This window comes from Euleptes europaea, chromosome 5 (assembly GCF_029931775.1).
Source record: "Euleptes europaea isolate rEulEur1 chromosome 5, rEulEur1.hap1, whole genome shotgun sequence".
NCBI classification, from domain to species: Eukaryota; Metazoa; Chordata; class Lepidosauria; order Squamata; family Sphaerodactylidae; genus Euleptes; species Euleptes europaea.
In genome coordinates this window covers 89,466,479-89,485,403 of record NC_079316.1, presented here as the reverse complement: position 1 = coordinate 89,485,403, position 18,925 = coordinate 89,466,479, and the positions used below count along the sequence as shown (strand labels likewise).

Below are 18,925 nucleotides of genomic sequence, written 5' to 3'. Positions count from 1 at the left end.
TAATCCTTTTGGCACAATAATAGGCTTGCAAGGAATTCGACAAACGTAACAGCAGCAAAAATTAAAGACAGGTCAAGAACCAACAGTATAGAGGACTGTCAAGCAAGACACCCCTAAATTACATCCAAACAAAACATGGTTCCTCTTTAACACTGATGGATTCAGGCTTGGAAACAGTGACACAATCAGTTGTAAGCAGGATATTCTAGGAGGCACTCCTTGGGATGACATGGCAAGTAGTAAAATGAAGCAATGGCTCGTTCTAGATTAAGTACTCCTGTTCCAAAGGAACAAGACAGGAACTGATTAAGTGGAAGGGCAAAAGAAGAACCTCATCATGTTCCCATTTGCAAGAATATGCTGACTGAACAGGAGGCATGAGGATCACACCTCAAGCAAATGCTTTCCACCCAGTAGTAAAAGAAACAGCAACTGGCTACTAAACTAGGATTGACAGGAAGGAGAAGAGAACAATGGCAGTGCCACGCCCCTTCAAACATGTTTCATGGCCTTTTTTAGTGGCTTGCAATAAATATCCAATTATTGATGGAAGTATGTTCTCGCGTGTGCATGATTTGGTAGGTTGTCTCTAAAGTGCGAGAAGCCAAGATTCATTCCTTAGCTCTATATAAATTTATCATGGGCTTCAGTCACAGACCAGGGAGGTGAAAGGCTAATTAAAAAAAGGTAAAGTGGGTAAGGGATAGCATGGCATGGCTGAAGGGAGTCAAGGAGAGGGGAAAACAGTCCTCTTATCCTTTGGCACTTCAAAAGCTGAAGTGGGATTCTAGTGGAAACAGCATCTGCTTCTTCCATCCTTCAGTTGTTGATCCTGTTGGCCAAATCAGGTGTGAGCAGGTTGTCAGGAGTTGGTGTCTCTCCATGGTTACCCTCAAGGAAGATCAGATGTCCATCTCAAACTGAGCATCATCACCTAGTGTGGAGGTAAGTAGACACATACATATCAGAACAGAGACTTTAGAAGACAAACACTGTACACAGAACATTTTAACATTTTTGAGCAGTGCAACTGAGTACTTTCATTGTCCATCATTCATGAAATGTGTGCCGGATCAGCAAGATGTCCTACTTCAGACTGCAAATGGAAGATCTCAGTTTTGGATGCACCCCTGCATAAAAAAACCCCACCCCACTAAGGAGAAAAGCAACACAGCAGGGAAAGAGTTGGAGTGCATAGAAGCTCTCCCTCTAAGGTGCTAGCTTATTTACTTGTACCAAGTTTGATGTGATGAAACATCCCCCACTTGCAACACAAGGGTTCAGAACACTGGACCATTGCAAGATTCTATCATTTCATTTCACTGCAGGCAGACACTAAGCTGTAACCACTACCTAGCAGCAAATCAGACATTTTGATTTTGTTTTGTTTTTTACTAAAGCAGCTATCAATACCGTTTTGTAAACTTTACTTGTTTAAGTCCAGAAAATATCTTTGGATTCTGAGTTTTGTACAGCCATTTCCACTTTTTATAGATCCTCACTGATACCGTTTCTGGTGCCCGCCAAGTGTTTTTAGGAAGCGAGTGGGGTCAGGTGGGGCTTTTGCTCAGCAAGGCTTCTGATTGACTGTTAGAGGTTGGATTGGCTGTGTAGATTTTTTTTTAAAGGTTGCTTTGGCAGCAGCTGCCCACCGCAGCACAAGGACCTGCACTGTATTACTGAGGTTAAGCTGTGGCAATCATTCTGTGGCTGGCTCCACCTCCTGTGGCAGCCATTTTTGTTCTTGCGCCCTCCGTGTGTGTGTGTGTGTGTGTGTGTGTGTGTGTGTGTGTGTGTGTGTGTGTGTGAAGTGCCTTCAAGTCGCAGCCAACTTATGGCGACCCCTTTTGGGGTTTTCATGGCAAGAGACTAACAGAGGTGCGCCCTCCATACCGTGTCAGAATTCCAAATGTGCCCACAGGCCGGAAAAGGTTAGGGACACAGCCTTAGGCAACTCAACATATCAGCAACATATCACATGATCTGTGCAAGAATTCGCTTAAAAGCAATAAATTCTGCAACTTTAAATTGAACATTGCCTAAGCTGCACTTGTGAGTTAAACAATTTTCAAGTACTGTTTTTGAAACATCAGTGGTTTATTTCGCTTCCTCTATGATTAGCAAAAAAGGTGCAGAAACTGCTATCGTTACAGTTTCCCATTGCAACAGAAAAATAAGTTATGCTATATGATCAACAACGCTGCTACAGGAATCAGACTTTCAAATAAATAGGACCCTTCGACCCTGCCATTCTACTGCCCATTCAATCACCCTTCCCACAATCAGCTGCCACCTACTTCCTCTCTCTGTAACCCCCAGCCCCCCTGGCCATTTAAAGCACAAACATCACTACATACTATCTATTGCCTTCCCAGGTTTGAAAGCCAGAAGAGAGAACTGGGCTAATCCCACATGACTCCGCCCAGCCCATCTGCCAGGAGAAGCTGAGACAGAGCACCCATATTTCAAAATCCAAGAGAAGTAACTGTGCTTCTCTCGAAGCTCCCTGTTCAACCCCACTAGTAGAGAGCGCAGCTAGAACAGCGAACCAACACTTGCCCCTCTGGGAAAAGTAGCTGCTTAACTTTTGACACACATTTGGAAGCACATAGACTTCAATTTTATATAACGAGGGCTGCCTCCAGGTGGGAGTGTGAAAACGCGCTTCTACCGTAGCAGCTGCAGAAAGTGGCATAGCAATGGGCAGGAACACCCATTGCACACACCCTTTCCTGCACCATTATTTAGTTATTGTATTTCATACATTTAAAACATTTTATGCCACATTTCCACCCAATCAGGGGTCCCAAGGTGGCACGCATAAAATATTAAAACATTTTCAGCAATTAAAAACATTTAAAATTATAAAATAATTCAATAATAACCCATTAAAACAAACCATTCTAGCCCAGGAAGGAGGGTCAGTAATCGTCAATGGGGGATGCCAAACAAAACAAAGAAGTCTTCACTCACTAGCAGAAGACACCAATAGAGGGAGACAGAAAAATCTCCCCAGGGAAGGAGTTCCAAAATTTTGGTGCTGCAACCCAGAAAGCCCTTTCTTGGGATGCAACCTGTCCAGCCTCAGATGGCAGAGGCAACCGAAGCAGAGTCTCTGAAAATGGCTAGAGTGAACGTGTAGGTTCATATGGGAGGAGGGGGCCCTTAAGTTATGCTGGTCCCTGGCCGAACAGGGCAGTCGCTGCCTCTATCAACCCCCATTGCGCCTTGGCAAAAGTACAAATGTGACAGTGATCATGCTGGATAATCCCATGCCCAAGCAATTCTCCTCTCCTTTTCTTTCCCGGCAGAGCCACACTACAACACCAGTGTAAATCAACAGGGAAATGGGGGGGGGGGCTTTAAATTGCTAAAGGGGGGGAGGAGTGCGCAAGAGAATAGCACACAGAATCAAGCTGCCCACACCACTCTGAAAGAACACCTTAGCTCCACCCCATCCCTATGGTGGCTATAGGTACACCATCCAGATGGATGTGCCACCCTTCAGTTCCCCTTTAAACCACAGAAAGACAAGAGTTGGTCTCAGAATGATCATACTGTCATGTGGCCATTCCTCTTAAACCCAGGGGTTTCCTGCATTCCATGTGATGATATCAGATCTCAGAAAAACAGAAGCTTTCGCTTTAATAAAAAAGTGTATCAAAGAAATTGACTATGAAAGCACATCTTTTGTGCCTGCCGTGTTTGCTCATCTCAGTTTTTCAGAATACCACCACCATGTGGCTTGCCTGCCTATACTTACCTCTTGACAATCCTTGACTCTCTAGAGCCTTCTTTCTAGCTATATTAAAAGCTAACCCTTCTATGATGATGCAAGGCAGAATTTTGAATTTACCATACTCGGAAAGGATTTGTCCATGCTCTTCTGGCTCCACTGACTCATTAGCTCATGTGCTCTTGGAATGTCATTTGTATGAGGACCTTAGAGTACGATATCTCTCTCATCTTTTAATACATAAAGCCAATGCCTCTGTGTCTGATATAATGCCTTTTTTATTAAGTGATAGGGATCCAAAGGCTACATTGGCAGTGGCAGAATTTATCTCAGTCCTTATATCCCACAAACATTAGATTTAAAATTATGCTGCTCAAGATTAACGGATCAAGGAGGTTCTAAGAGATAAAGGAAGGCATCCCATGTGGGTAAAATTCTTGTATGGATGCAGTCTAGAGTACAAATTATCATAGTGAAGTGCCACTAAAAATATACTCTATTATCACCCACGTTCTCTTACCTATGATAGGCTTCCCATCATGATTGTTCAGATTGTTTACTTCCACTTTGGAATCCTCAGTCATAGTACCAGGGCTGGTAACTCCTGGGATGTTTGGAAGGTGGCAAGGAGGAGTCTGAGCCATGGGAGAATTGCGACGGTCTAACAGAAATTTGCGGTCATAAATGATTCGGGTACCTAGAAAAAAAGGGGGAAAGAACAGTGATTGGCATGCCAGAATTTTTTCTTTCATTATGAGTTAGAAACAATACTTGTTTTAACAGAACTAGTCAGGTAGGGTATAAACCTGTGTGCAAATCAACTTCCTGGAGTCATAAGACATTCACTTCTATGTGCATTTTTGCTGTGGTTTTTGAAACCAAAGTGCTTTGATTGCAATGCATGAATGCCAAGTTGGCTGCAGATAAAATCTAGATTTCCTGTAAATTTATTCCAAAGATGTTAGGATTTACCATCTATACACAGCATGTGGACTGATGAGGACTTCAAGACATCCTTTCCCTTCCATTATTTTCAGGGTGCACTTGGTTTCAACATCAATTTAGCAGGACAGCCTAGTTTTCCCATGTTCAGAGGCAACATGCTCTGGGGTCAACAATTCTGGGCTGGCTGCAATTTGTCCTCACTGCAATGGTGTACTAGAGGGGCAAGGTCTAATCTCATACATCATACTGAACTTTGAAGGCAAGTGCCTCCAATGCACTGTTTAAAGTCAGAGACAATCTACAGGATTGTCCATGCCAAGTTGTACTTGGGAGGTTCTCTCCAAAGTCCAATGCCCCGTCTGACCTTTGATCGCCTCCTGAGCTTCAGCTGAAGGAACACACTGCTGCTTCCTTCTCCTTCCACCCCTGCTTAGCCATCTCCTTCGTTCGCATCACTTTGTTCCCTGGCACTAGTAGTCTGAGTAGATGTCCACTTCTTCTACCTCTTCCCTTTCTGGCAGTTAGCACACTAGCTGCTATCACTTGCCCCATAGTACTCCATTCCAACAAAGCAAGCAGGTCTTTTTTTGTTACCTCTCAGCTTTTCTTGAAGGCAGAATAGCCATCTAAGTGCACTGCACAACACAAACAACCGTCTTAACACTTATGAGTGGCATTAGTGCCGCTTAAGAAAGTTATCTTGTCTGGTTTTAATCAAAGCAAGCACAAAGGTTTAGAGGATAAGGAGCAGAGAAAGAAAATTAGTTTGGGGAATTCTCATTCTTGGTATGCGAAAGGCAAAAAGGGAGGAGGAAGAAAAGAATAGGGACTGCAGTGCTGCATAAAGAAGATCCTTTTTTAAAGAGAGATTGACAGAAAATAATTGGGAAGACACCCCTCTCTCTTCAATCTCCCCACTTCCCTTCTTAAATAAGATATTTGTTTCTTGCGCATCTGGGTTCTTCTGAATATGAACATATGAAGATGCCTTATACTGAATCAGACCCTTGGTCCATCAAAGTCAGTACTGTCTACTCAGACCGGCAGCAGCTCTCCAGGGTCCCAGACAGAGGTCTTTAACATCACCTACCTGCCTAGTTGCTTTAACTGGAGTTGCCGGGGATTGAACCTGGGACCTTCTGCATGCCAAGCAAATGCTCTACCACTGAGCCACAGCCCCTTCCCCCAAGAATCCCACTCATCATTTTTCTCGGCTCAAAACTTTGACATGCTCATCTTTGTCATGATTTGTTCTTCTGTAACCACACACCTGGAGCCTCCGTTTCCCTTATATAGTCACCCAACCAGAATGGCTGCCGAAGTACTATAAATAACCAAACTGTGGCTTTTGTTATGACCTAAAAGCTCTTGATGGCTTGGGCCCAGCAAAGCAACTGCTTCTTATGTCCCATCACACTCGTAAGATCAAATGAGACGACAGTACTCAGGTGTTCATCTGTGTACCAAGCCACAATATCTAAAAGACACAAATAATGCAAGGACTAAGCAACAGAGGACAAGAGGAGGAATGTGGCAAGATAGTTCAGTTGCTATCTGTGGCAAGCAATCGTCTCCCTAAAAGGGCCCAGCCAACCCGGAAGCCATTATAAACCTCAATGGGAACGGATTCTTTGCTGGTTTCCTTCAGGCCATGACAGTACTCCAAGTGACTGAAGACTGGCATGCCAGGAAGGGATAACAGCATTTAAAAGCCTGCTTTAGACTTATTCACAAGACTCAAACCCTATCCACAAAACCTCCAGGCCTGTTTTTTGTAAATGTTTAGGAAGTTGCCACTTCAAAGTTATGAAAGCTACAAAGGAGGCAGGCGAGGCTTCCAGAAGTCACATGGTATGTTACCTGTTCATGTACCCAAAGCCTCCAGGCATTCACATATCTTGTTATTCATGTACTAGAGAAAGAAAGGTTGGCTAAAGATAAACACGTAAAACTAGAGATTGTGCATTCAAGCTCAGCTACCTGTGGCAGGTTTTTAAAAATCTGAATTTTAATATTGGTAATTTCCAATATTGTTTTTATGTTGAATGAAGACTCCTCACCCTATCACCATCTGTTCCTACTCAGCTTTGCCACTTAACACTGATCCTAGAGAGGCTGAAGACAGCTCCAGTTCCAAGTTCTTTATTCTCTAATCCATCCACAAAACTGGTGATACTTAAACAGCTGTGTCCCAACATAAGTTTTGGGATGCCCAAACCATGTGCCCCCAGACTCTGAGACTCTTCCATGCAATGGGACATACTATTCGCCAACCCAAAGCCTGGGTTTTGAGTTTCTACGAGGGGGGGGGGGAGAGAGAGTCAGTGTCACAAAAACAGCTGCTTCTTAATTTTTGTCATCTGAGAGGTAAGGAAAAAAAGCCAAAATTAGAAAACAAATTTTGTATTAAACAGAAGAAAGAGTGTTATTGGGTGGGTCAGAGCCTCATAGTCACAAATGAATGATCAGCATATCTGGATATCAAGTTGAATTGTATAACCCTGAACTCATTATTGTATTATCAAACCCATTTTAGTATATTGATTATTGCTGATATTCAGATTTGAGTAACAAATTACCCTTGAAAACATGTTGCACATAGTCCACAGTATACACAAAAATTCTCATTCTCTAATGCTGTAGATAGTCTTACAATAATTTTTTAATGCTGTGCATTTTGAATGAGTAAAATTTCATGTTATACAGCAATTCACTCATTCAACAAATATTTCATGGGAGTATTATTCAGTGGTCCCCTCGATTTTCTAACTGGAAAAAAAATCCATCTGAAATAACAGGAGGAAAAGGTATTTTTTCCAAGCCTTCGCATCACTATTTAGAATGATGCATGCTTCACTGAGGTAACGGACATAGCCTTCCAAGGAAGAGGGCTGATGCCAGTAGCTTAAAACTCCCACTAACTGTCCCCACCACTTGCAACAACAGGGAGACTGGAAACAGAACTGGTCTGCAAAGCCTACTGGCCAGAAAAAGGACAGTCCAGAAGGGTAACCAGAAAAAAGCCCACATGAAAAAAGCCCACAAGAAAATTGCTCACAAAAAAACCCCCCACGGTCATAAATGCACACAAGAAAAAAGCCCACATGGAAAAAAGCCCACACGGAAAAAAACCCACATGGGGGAAAGCCCACACAGAAAAATACTCACATTTGAATACTTAATATTATTTATTTGTTTTGTTTTTTAAAAATTACAGCCATAACATAATTTTTACAACCCATAACATAACTTTCACAACTATTAACATTAACAATTACTTAATAAAAAATAACTAGATCAGAAAGAACCCTATTTTATTATTTCCAAATCATGAAAAACACTTATTTGTACTGGTATGATAATACCTGATAATTATTCATTTTTTATTCTTACATTTCACATTAATTTTATTCACACTTCTGTAAAAGTCTCTTCATTGTTATTTAACTATATACTTTATTCCTTTACAGTGATTATTTGACATGAAATTAAAGCCATTTCACTGTTTTAAAATCCCTGCCAATTCTTTCATTTGACATGAAAATGAAGCTATTTCACTGTTTTTATATCTCTGCCAGCTGTTGAAAACAAACCCGGAATGAATGGGGACCCCCTGGATTAAATGAGGGACCAACATTCAATAATAAATCGAGTAAATAATAATTCAGATATAAATCTTTACTGCAAATTAGCCAATCCCCTTAAGTAAGTAAGTTTATCTTCCACCTGCTCATACTCCTGCACAGAAGTGGCAACCATGTCATGTAGTGCCTCGTATCTTCTCTTTTTCACCTCTGGACGACCTGCTTGTGCATTAGCCAATGTTAATTTGTGGCAAGCCAGGTCTCTCTGCAGTCCATCAAATAGAAACCACACACTGGGATAGCTGCAGTGGAACAGGGAATTAAGAGCGTTGTGAAACCCTTCACAACAGTTGGTAGTTTTTGGTGACCATTCAAGGGCTGCATCATGATGATTCCATATTCTTATAGGAAACTGAGGATCTGTACCTGCTGCACCCTCGATATATGTAGAAAAGAAGGACGTGAGCACCTCATTGTAGCTGTCTTCATCTGGAAATGTGGCGGCAAGCTTTTCAAAAAACACTTCTTACATCATCTATTGGGACAAAGGCTAATGCAGCAAGAGACTTCAGTGTAATTTTTATGTTCATATTAGTTTCATATTCAGTCTTCAAGCCAACATTGTTGATTTTCCTAATGAGACTCTGACACAGATGAAAATAACACCTTTTGACCTCAGCGTGTGGAAAGGCAATCTTCACTGCATTCATACAAGCCTTTTCAAAATTGACCAAAACCTTTTGAGGTGCCAGATTTGGAATCAATAGCTTCATTATTTGAAACATTCTATTATAGGTGTCTGTGTTCTTTTTTTGGAGTAAAATGTAAATACATGGCGGATATGAATTACCCACCTTGCCATGTTACGTGTACAGTTGGTAAAACATATTTGGCACTTTATCAAATGTGCCATCTCCATAGATGGTATCTTTGTTCAATTCAAGCATAAGATCTCTATCATTGAGAATGTTCTCAATCAAGGAGACACCCCATGCCTAGCAAAAAATGACAATAGCAGCAATAGGCTTTTCAAATGGACTATGAAAGTACTCATCATTTTAAACAAATAAGATGTTTGCTTCCAAACATATTGTGAATATGGACATTTTTCTACTTCCGTTTGGGCTTCTTTCTGTGGGGTTTTTTTCTGTGTGGGCTTTCTTCCCTGTGGGCTTTTTTCCGTGTGGCCTTTTTTCTTGTGTGCATTTATGACCGTGGTTTTTTTTTCTGTGGGCAATTTTCTTGTGGGCTTTTTTCATAGAACCGTCCAGAAGCTATGCTCACTGACAACGGCAATGGACTAAACAGATTCTTTGGATGACACTATGAGCAAAAGCATAGGGGCCAGTTCCACAGTCATTCTTTTGGTCATGAAACTCATTAAAACAGGGATATAAATGGAAACTAAGTGAAAGCATTCAAAATGACAGGTGCTAAATTACAACCAAGAGATGCAAACCAAAAGTTTGGGCTGTAGCTCATGTGTTGTACAAAGCCACACCATTCATCTAGTCATGATGACTTGGTACAGCTTGTCATTCTGCAGCGCTACTGACAAGTAAACAGGACACTACGTTCCACCCAAAACTGAACTGCAGCAGTCCACGTATCTTTCATTCCAGAGAGGTGGTCTTATTCAGCTAACTGAAAATACGCAGTGGGACTGTACTTCTGACACTTTAACACAGTAAAGCACAAGGGTTGACTCCCCACCACAGGGTCAAAAGGAGCAGCTGGTACTAGGAGAGAGATGAGCAGGTGACTGAAGCAGGAGGTAGGCAGCTAGCCCCTCGGTAGCTTCTCTGCAAAGCTACATGAAATCCAGGATATTCTAGTCAAATCAGTCTGCTCGTTTATTCCACATTCCAAGACGGGATGCCAGAAACACAGCATGCCACCCAGCACTGTGCAGTCTTACCCCGTTTTCATTGTTCACATAAAGGCAACAAATATATAATAATATTTTTTAAATCCAAACTCTCCATGTTTGAATAGAGTAAGCTTTAGATATCGAATTCAATGCAAATTAAGAGGGACAAGATTCTGATCATTAAGTAATTGTAATGCAGGAGCCAATGTGGAAGTTTTCCAGTTTTAAATAAATATTAATAAGCATTATTTACAAAAATAGATGGTAAGGTTGAAATTTAGAGTAATTCTTTAAGAGATAGTAATTTGGACCAAATTGAGGCACACTTGATTTTATGTTAGATTTTGTCTGTATATTGTGTGTTAAGGTTTTTTGTTGTTAATGTGATGCATAATTTTAAATAAAAATATTTAATAAAAAAAGATTCTGATCACATAACCTGCATCTCAGTCCTGCACCACCAACCCACCCCACCAGTACATATTTATTTTTAAGTATTCTCTTTTCAGTCTTTCTGCGTGCTGGAACAGTCTCAAAACAACTCCTTGATCTTGACAGCCTCAGGAAATACAGAAGTTTGAAACCAAGACACACTGCCTTATATTTTGCAACTTTAATCCAAGGAGAATAATGAGCCTGTGATATACTAGTTCCCTTGAACCTGAAAACAAGGCGGTAAGGACGATGCCTTAAGAGTAAATAAACACTGAGAAAGGACTCCCTGTGGTGATCAGGAATTAAAGGCATGCACTGTGACCATATATATTCCTGGAACTAATAGCTGCAGGCAGGAGAAACTAACTGCCAGTACCTTCTCTAACTGTTCTCAGAAAGCAGCAATGGTTCCTTTTCCCAACAAGAACTCGCTTCTTGGAAGACAGCAAGCGACTGGCTTGAGTTGGGAGAAGCCTTCTTACTTTGGTTTTCAAGAGTTCAGCCAACACAGCTCCCAAGATGATCGCCATGAAGTTGCTTTTCAATGCAAGATTCAGCAGAAGTGTCAATTCTTGGACGAATGCTCCTGTCTTTTTCCTCTTGGCACCAGCGTTAACTCCCTGTTGACCTGGGCAAAGTGCCAGTGCCTATGGCAGGTAATAAGGCACACTCAGTGCTTTCAAACAAAACAAAAACAGACCGCGCATGGTGCTTGTCTCCTAACAAGACAGAAGGAACTCTGTACAAGCTGAGAAACCAAACAAACATTGCCAAATCTCTGTGCTTTTTGCCTCTCCTCAGTTCCTCTTGGCACCCCTAAGTAGCAAGCTGATATTCTGTCCTTCCCATACTCCTTCTTTACTTATCTACTGGTCACATTCTGCAGTACTATTCCAATCCTTGGTATTTTGCACTAGCCCCCAAAGTACCTGTCAATACCTCTTTTGGCTCCATTGAGCCACATCTCTTCTATGTATATGAAAATATGAATGCCTGGATATGCATCCATCAATATTTCCAAAGGTAAGCAGCACAAAAAACACTTTGGGCTGCCCTTTCCATTATTTTAATTAGCTTTCTACCCTGCCCTTTCCAAGCGCAAGCCAGGCTCAGGATGGCAAACAACCACCATAATACCACAATTTGTACATTAAAACGATCATATATATAAATGCATCAGTGGATCCCACAGATTCTAATTAAAATAGCAAAATGTGATGTTGCGAGACTGAGGTCAGCCTGCCTCTGTCTTGCAGAATTTATCTGGCCATAATTGTTTTGTAATTTTATAATTTATTGTTACGGCCATTGGCCAGCATAAAATAACAAAGCAATACAGGTACCTATATAACATTAATTAAAAACAGAAGGAAAAAGGAAAAATAAAAAGTAAAATAACTCCTCTATTCTCTCTGTACACGAACATTTTCTCATCTCTCTAGGTTGATTTGAAAATCTACCTAGAAGAACAGCTGAGGGGAGGGCATCAAAACGTGCTCTCAAGAATGCCCATCTCAACTGAGGTGAAGTAATATTAAAGAGGTATGGGGCCATGGCTTTGTCACCACCGGATAATAAATTCTTATATACCCCAGAAAGTTGTGCAATCTCCGACTGGAGCTCCATATCACGCAGCCATTGATGGACCATAGCTTTTGCTCTATCCAGCCCTAGGTACATCAAATGCACAGGGTCAATGCCCATTGAGGCAAGTTTTTGAATTATTTTAGTTGACCACTGTGGATACGGAGTAGCTCATAGGAAATAGCTTAATAGACTAATTGGATTAAGGTGCACTTTCAGGCAATAACTAATGGTAATAAGCCATATCTTTGTTTCTACTTTAGGAAGGCCCACCTCCAATCTGAGTACAACATTCGGTACACAGTTAGGTGTGGCCACAGTTGTTGTTAGGGCACCATTTTAGTGTGTTAATTTGAATTTTAAAGGTTTTATACTAATATACAACAATTACGGCCGGATAAATTCTGCAAGACAAAGGCAGGCAGACCTCGGTCTCGCAACATCACGTTTTGCTATTTTAATTAGAATCTCTGGGATCCACTGATGCTTTTTAAACTTAGAATGCAAGAGTGCATATTCCTGTACTCTTCAAAAGCATTAGTTATACTATAAGGGTTAAGTGAGCCCAAGTATGCATTCATTTAGCATAAGATGTGCTTGCTATATCTGATCGAGCTCAATCTCATTCAGCTTTCTTCACAGGAATCCCTGTAAATCAGTAAGCGCTAAGTGGTTGACTGACATGCTGCATCCTACCACTACTGCAAGGCAATGGTGACAGTAAAGATCTCAAAGGTCATTGATTATTTTCTGTGAAAGAACCATTCTGGTTAAGTGCTAACTAAGCTGCTAAGCAAATCATGTATCCTTTCAAGATCTTCTTCAGCAATTACGATGGGCCACGCACCATATCCATCTCTGCCTATATGACCCTACGCACCAGTTATGCTCCTTAAGTCAGTCTCTTCTCACTATTCCCCCCACCCAGGGTTGTTTGCTCTTCTTCCACAAGAGCCCCAATTTTTTCTTTTCTTGCATCCACCTAGTGGAATTGGCTTCGGGAGGCAGTGAGAACAGTTATTTTTTAAAGTACACAGCTGCTTTGCTTGAAAGGGCTTTCAATGCTTTAAAATTTTTACTACTGTTGAGTGGATTTTTTTTCATAACACTGTTTTGGGATTCATGCTTAGTTTTATTGATATTGTTTCTAAGACGCCGTGAGCTAATTTGAGGGAAAGTTAGGAATTTTTTTTGCCATCAAATCACATCTGACTTATGGTTGACCCCTGGTGGGGGGGGGTTTCAAGGCAAGAGGTGGTTTGCCATTGCCTGCCTCTGTGTCACGACCCTGGTATTCCTTGGAGGTCTCCCATCCAAACACTTGTCAGGGTCAACCCTGCTCAGCTTCTGAGATCTGACAAAATTAGGCTAGCCTGGGCTATCCAGGGCAGGGCAGGTAGCATAGAAATATTTGAAATTAAGTGTGTAATTTTGGGGTAACCCTTGTTCTGAAAAAAAAAATGTTTGGAGGAAAAACAAACACTGACAGACAATAATACCTACTTTAAATTCCTGCATTTGTCCTCTTTTCCCATTTTCTTTCCCCATTATTTATATACTTCTCCCCTTCTAGGACTTCATATATAACCTTGCTTAGGTAACTAGCTATCACACTTGGACAACCAGAGCTTCCAGTGGAACCAAAGAGTGCAGCCTACATGGAAATACATCACTGTGTGCAAGTTCAGACGATTGGACAACTGATGTTCAGCTAAAATGGGGTATCTACTATGCAAAATCCCAATTTTCCTTTTTAAAAAGTACCACTGTCACCGAAGTTGTGGTTAACTTTTGAAGCTGCTTAAATTTCTGTTGCAGCTATCCAAGGACAGCCAGTGTGGGACTGGCCCAGATTTAAATACCTACTCGCTATCAAGCCTACTGGCTGACCTTGGTCCAGCCATTTTCTCACAGCTTAACCTCGCACCAGACTGCCTGATCATAAAACGAAGGAGGGGAGGACCATGTATACCACCATGAGCATCCTGAAGATGGTACAGGATAAAAATGCATTAATAAAAGAAATAAAATAAGTACAGCCCAAAAATGTGTAACTGCCAAGAACACATGCCAATGACACATGCATGATGACTAACTGTGCTGGGTCACACCTATAGCACGGTCTGGACAAAACAATAATACTTCAGAAGTTTGAAGGCACTTTTACAGGTTTTTTGCTACCTATTGTGGCTTTTTGACATATTCTAGTCATAAAGTTCTTTTTGAATCCCTTTCACTTGCTAGGTAACCATCGTAGATCTCAGCCATATGGAAGAGAAAACCACTATTTACCAAAGAAGGCACAATAAATGTGTCCTGGTAAAAGAGCCACATTGCCCCCAGTAATTTCAATTACCTAGGCCTTAAAGAGAGGAATAGCACCAAGTGAAGCAGGTTCATGAGGAAAATCCATTATTCACAAAAGGAAGTTATGAGTCATCAATACTTTTTAAGCCCCCCCCCCCCAAAGCTCAATTCAGTAGTGCAAACAAAAAAGGCTGGGTTTTCAGCTGTATACAAAAAAGAGATGAAAGGTAAATTTAGGTAGTTCTTCTGGTAAATATTAACAATCCACAAGCCTGCCAACATTTGATAAAAAAAATTCCTACACATAATTGTGCAGATACAAGTCACACTGATTTGAGCATTTGCAAGACAAGATGGCAGCACAAGTTAGGTATAAAGAATTGTGAAGAAAATGGTGTGAAATGGACACACAATACATAATTCTCATTCCCAATTCTTTGTTTCTACTATAGGTAACAGAAAACAGGTGAAACTGGAGGCAAAGCTTGAGGCAAAGGCAATGTTTAAGTTATGAAGGGATCGAGAGAGAAACAGCAGGACACTAACCCTGGATATTTGTTTTAGTCTTGTATGGCTGTAAGAAAGTCTACCTCTACCCTATTTTTAAAGGCATGTTTTGGGGCTGCAGGGACAGGCCACTGTTTTTCGGGCACTGAAGTGCAATGCCTGCCCAATTACCTCTTGCACAGCAAAAGCTAAACCGGACTAACAGTGACAGCAAGACTAGAATTCTGCCTGCCTAGCTGCCCGCCCACCCCTCTGGTTTACTGAACTGTTGTTGCATGCAGCGTTTAAATTGTTTTGGGTGGAGGATTCGTGTATTGCACAACCTCTTCTGGTGTGGCCAGAATAGCCGAGTTATATACCTTTCAAATATAAGACAGACCGAGGCGATTTTTATTCCTATCCGTAACATGCCTGGGAGGTTTTGCCTTGGATCTGCCGCTCTCTTAGGTGCACATTCCCCCCATCCAAATTCCTGTGTGTGTGTGAAGTGCCGTCAAGTTGCAGCCGACTTATGGCGACCCCTTTTGTGGGGTTTTCATGGCAAGAGACTAACAGAGGTGGTTTGCCAGTGCCTTCCTCTGCACAGCAACCCTGGTATTCCTTGGTGGTCTCCCATCCAAATACTAACCAGAGCTGACCCCCTGCTTAGCTTCTGAGATCTGACGAGATCAGGCTAGCCTGGGCCACCCAGGGAGGGCTATGCCATAAATATGGGAAGAATATTATAGACATATTGGTGCTATTTACACAGCCCAAATATTGCACTTTCAATCCACTTCCAATGCACTTTGAAGGAGGATTTTACTGTGTGAACGGGCAAAATCCAATTGCAAACAATCATTAAGGTGCACTGAAAGTGGATTGAAAGTGCATTATTTGGGCTGTGTAAATAGCACCAATGATTGACACTTTACTCCCCCCCGCCCCAGAAGTGGTTTGTGTGTGTGTGTAAAGAGCTGTCCAGTTACGTCTTAGCCGATTTATGGCGACCCCTTTTGTGGGGTTTTCATGGCAAGAGACTAACAGAGGTGGTTTGCTGGTGCCTTCCTCTGCACAGCAACCCTGGTCTTCCTTGGTGGTCTCCCATCCAAATACTAACCAGGGCCGACCCGGCTTAGCTTCTGAGATCTGACGAGATCAGGCTAGCCTGGGCCACCCAGGTCAGGGCATCCAAATTCTTACCACTCAAAAAATAAGCTACTACGTAGAGTTTTGAGGATTTGGATGCCGGGGGGGGGGGGGGGGAGAGAGAGAAGTACATCTACAGAGCGGCAAATGCAAGGCAAAACCTTCCAAGCATAAATGGCAAGGAGAAAAGCCAGCCGCACAGAGAGAAGGGCAGGCCTCAAAAGGCGGCTTTCCCCGGGCTCCCGCGGTCAACCATCCACACCCACCGAGGGAGCTCCGTTAAGGGGTTTTTAGTAGTCGTATTTCGCAAGAAGCGGGCAGCTTTCTCCAGGGCCGCGTGGCTCGAGTCCGCGCCTGCCTTGTCGGCCTCCTTCCTGCGGCGGCAGCTGTCGGAGGCTTTCCCCGCCCCAGCTCCTCCTCTCCTATCGTGCAACGGTCACGGGCTTCTCCTCGAGGCTCCTGGGCCTTGTTTACAAATAGCTTGCCGCCGCCAGCCTCGCGGTCCCCTAGCTAGGCCGAGACAGAGTTCAACAACACAGCTTTATTTGATTTCAGCACAGGACTAACTGACACGCTGGACGTGCCCTGCTTATATGCCCCCCTGGCCGCCCGCGGCCACTCCCCCCCTGATCCGTGATAGGGGGGGGGAATACCCTCTCGGTGACCAATGGGCCATGTTGGCTTAGGTCCAATAGGATCCGTTTGCTTAGCCAATAGGGTGAGCAGGGTTTAGGGCCCTTCGTGCGGAACTCAAGCTCCTAAATCTCCCCTTGCTTACTACCCTACTAAATACATACACAACAGATACTAAGGTCTCTTTCCCCCCCTGCCAGAAATACTACCTTTACGTAACCCATTAATCCCTGAGGAGGGAAAGCGCCGTCCCCTTTTCTTCCGACTACCAGGGGAGCCGCGTGCTTCTTCCCTCACCCCCCCAACCCACCATATGGCAAGGGTGGGAGTCCGCCTCGCTTGGGGAGAGCCAGCCCAGCAGAGGTCACTGGGGGCTTCCTTCCGAGCAGTGGCTCCCAACCTTTTTTTGGGGCCATGCCCCGCCTAAGCGTCTCTAAAATCCTGAGCACCCCCCCCATCCCATATAATTCTTATTATTCAAAAAGTGAACTCCTATTCACGTGGAGGAAGTCTTAAAAGCTGGTCTTAAGGAGCTTTCGGATTGCCCCCTGTGGGGCCTGTGCCCCACGCTGGGAACCACCGCTTCCCGGTAAGCATGCTTTCAGCGGGGGCTTTCCAGCATTGCTTTCCGGGGAGGCAAGGGCCATTTACCCACGGGGAGGCTTGGCCTGGGGTCTGTCGCTCTCTAAATGCACATCCCCCCCCTCCTCTTCGGATTCTCAAAACTTAGGCCCTGACCTGGATGGCCCAGGCTAGCCTGATCTGGTCAGATCTCAGAAGCGAAGCAGGGTCAGCCCTGGTTAGTATTTGGATGGGAGACCACCAAGGAAGTCCAGGGTTGCTGTGCAGAGGAAGGCACTGGCAAACCACCCCTGCGAGTCTCTTGCCATGAAAACCCCAAAAAGGGGTCGCCATAAGTTGGCTGCGACTTGATGGCACTTTACACACACACACACACACGCCATTTATGCTGGGGGGGGGTTGGCCTTGGGTTTGCCTCTCTCTCAATGCACACACACACAGGCCATTGATGCTGGGGGGGGGGGTCGGCCTTGGGTTTGCCTCTCTCTCCATGCACGCTTTCCTCCCTTTCCCAATTCTCAAAACTCTACCCGGGGGCTTATTGTTGAGTTCTGAGAATTGAGATATTGGGGGGGGGGGGGGAGAGAATGTGCATCGAGAGAGGGGGGGGGCAAACCCAAGGCCCCAAACTCCCCATGCATCAATGGGCCCATCCATGCATCTCAATTGAATTGCTATACACACAACATACAAACAATACAGCAGAAACGGCTCATTCCTCAAAAAAAATCGACGTTGTTCTTCAGAAAAAGCAGGACCTCTGCGACGTTAGGTCCACTATTGCACAATTTCTTCTAGAGGGTTAAAAGGGATTTCTCCTGTAAGCAGACAGGGGTGCGGGGTGGGGGGAAAATGTGCGCTTAAGGGAGCGGCAAACCCAAGGCCGAGCCTCCCGTGCATCAATGGGCCCTTCCACCCAGAAGTAAAGGCCTTTCCTTCCCCTGCGCACCCACCGCTCATTCAACGCGCTGCAAAGGCACCCTCCAGGACCCCCGCCCGGCCGCAGCTGCACGCGCCCCATTGCACGGCCCCTTCCGATTGCACGGCCCCTTTCTAAGCCCCCCGCGCGGGCTTGCAGGGCCAGGGCTCGCCGGGCCGCTTCCCCCCCCCACCCCGCCCCGCTCCTCCGCTTACCTCCGGGCGTGGTGGAGAAGAGGGTCCCCCCGGGCGTGGTGCAATAGTCATGAGGTAGCTGCGACGAGTCGCTGATGGGCACCGTGCGGGTGGGGATGGCGCGGCTCTTGCTGTGCTGGTGGCCGCCGGAGGAGGACATCGCCCTGCTGCTCGGCTGTCCCGGGGAGGGAGGGAAGGAGGGAGGGAGGCTCAAGTGGCTGCGGGGGGTGGGTGGGAGAGACGCGGAGGCGGCGGGGGGCTTCCTTCCTTCCTCCCTTCGGGGGGTGGCGCGGGCCGCCTCTCGGTCTGCGGGGCGCGCTCCCTCTCCGTCCGCCGCCTCCACCGCCGCCGCCTTCTCCCTCGGCCTCGGCCAGCAGCAGGAAGCGAGGGGGACGGGCGGGGGGGCGGGGACGGGCGGAGGAGGGAGCGGAGGAGGGGGGCGGGGCCAGGCCCTTTCGTGCCCCAGAGGGCGCCGGTGGGAAAAGCCCCTCTCCTGCAACA

The 18,925-nt window shown here is 44.4% G+C and overlaps 1 protein-coding gene across 1 annotated transcript; it reads right to left on the bottom strand.

Moving 5' to 3' along the window:
* Window positions 1–733: 733 nt before the first annotated feature.
* On the bottom strand, window positions 734–18,619 carry EIF4EBP2 (eukaryotic translation initiation factor 4E binding protein 2). The gene is made up of 3 exons (XM_056850078.1): window positions 18,446–18,619; window positions 4,257–4,433; window positions 734–934 (listed from the first exon to the last, which is right to left on the bottom strand). The coding sequence occupies exons 1-3, from the start codon at window positions 18,582–18,584 to the stop codon at window positions 903–905; spliced, it is 348 nt and encodes a 115-aa protein (XP_056706056.1). The 5' UTR covers window positions 18,585–18,619; the 3' UTR covers window positions 734–902.
* Between the last annotated feature and the right edge of the window lie 306 nt (window positions 18,620–18,925).

What these genes read in the sequence shown, in the direction of transcription:
- EIF4EBP2 (XM_056850078.1), bottom strand. Translation starts at nt 18,584, where the DNA reads ATGTCCTCCTCCGGCGGCCACCAGCACAGCAAGAGCCGCGCCATCCCC. An exon ending in CTTCTCCACCACGCCCGGAG is followed by an intron (nt 4,434 to 18,445) that starts GTAAGCGGAGGA and finishes CTTTTTTTCTAG; the next exon opens with GTACCCGAATCATTTATGAC. An exon ending in TGATGGGAAGCCTATCATAG is followed by an intron (nt 935 to 4,256) that starts GTAAGAGAACGT and finishes CCTCCACACTAG; the next exon opens with GTGATGATGCTCAGTTTGAG.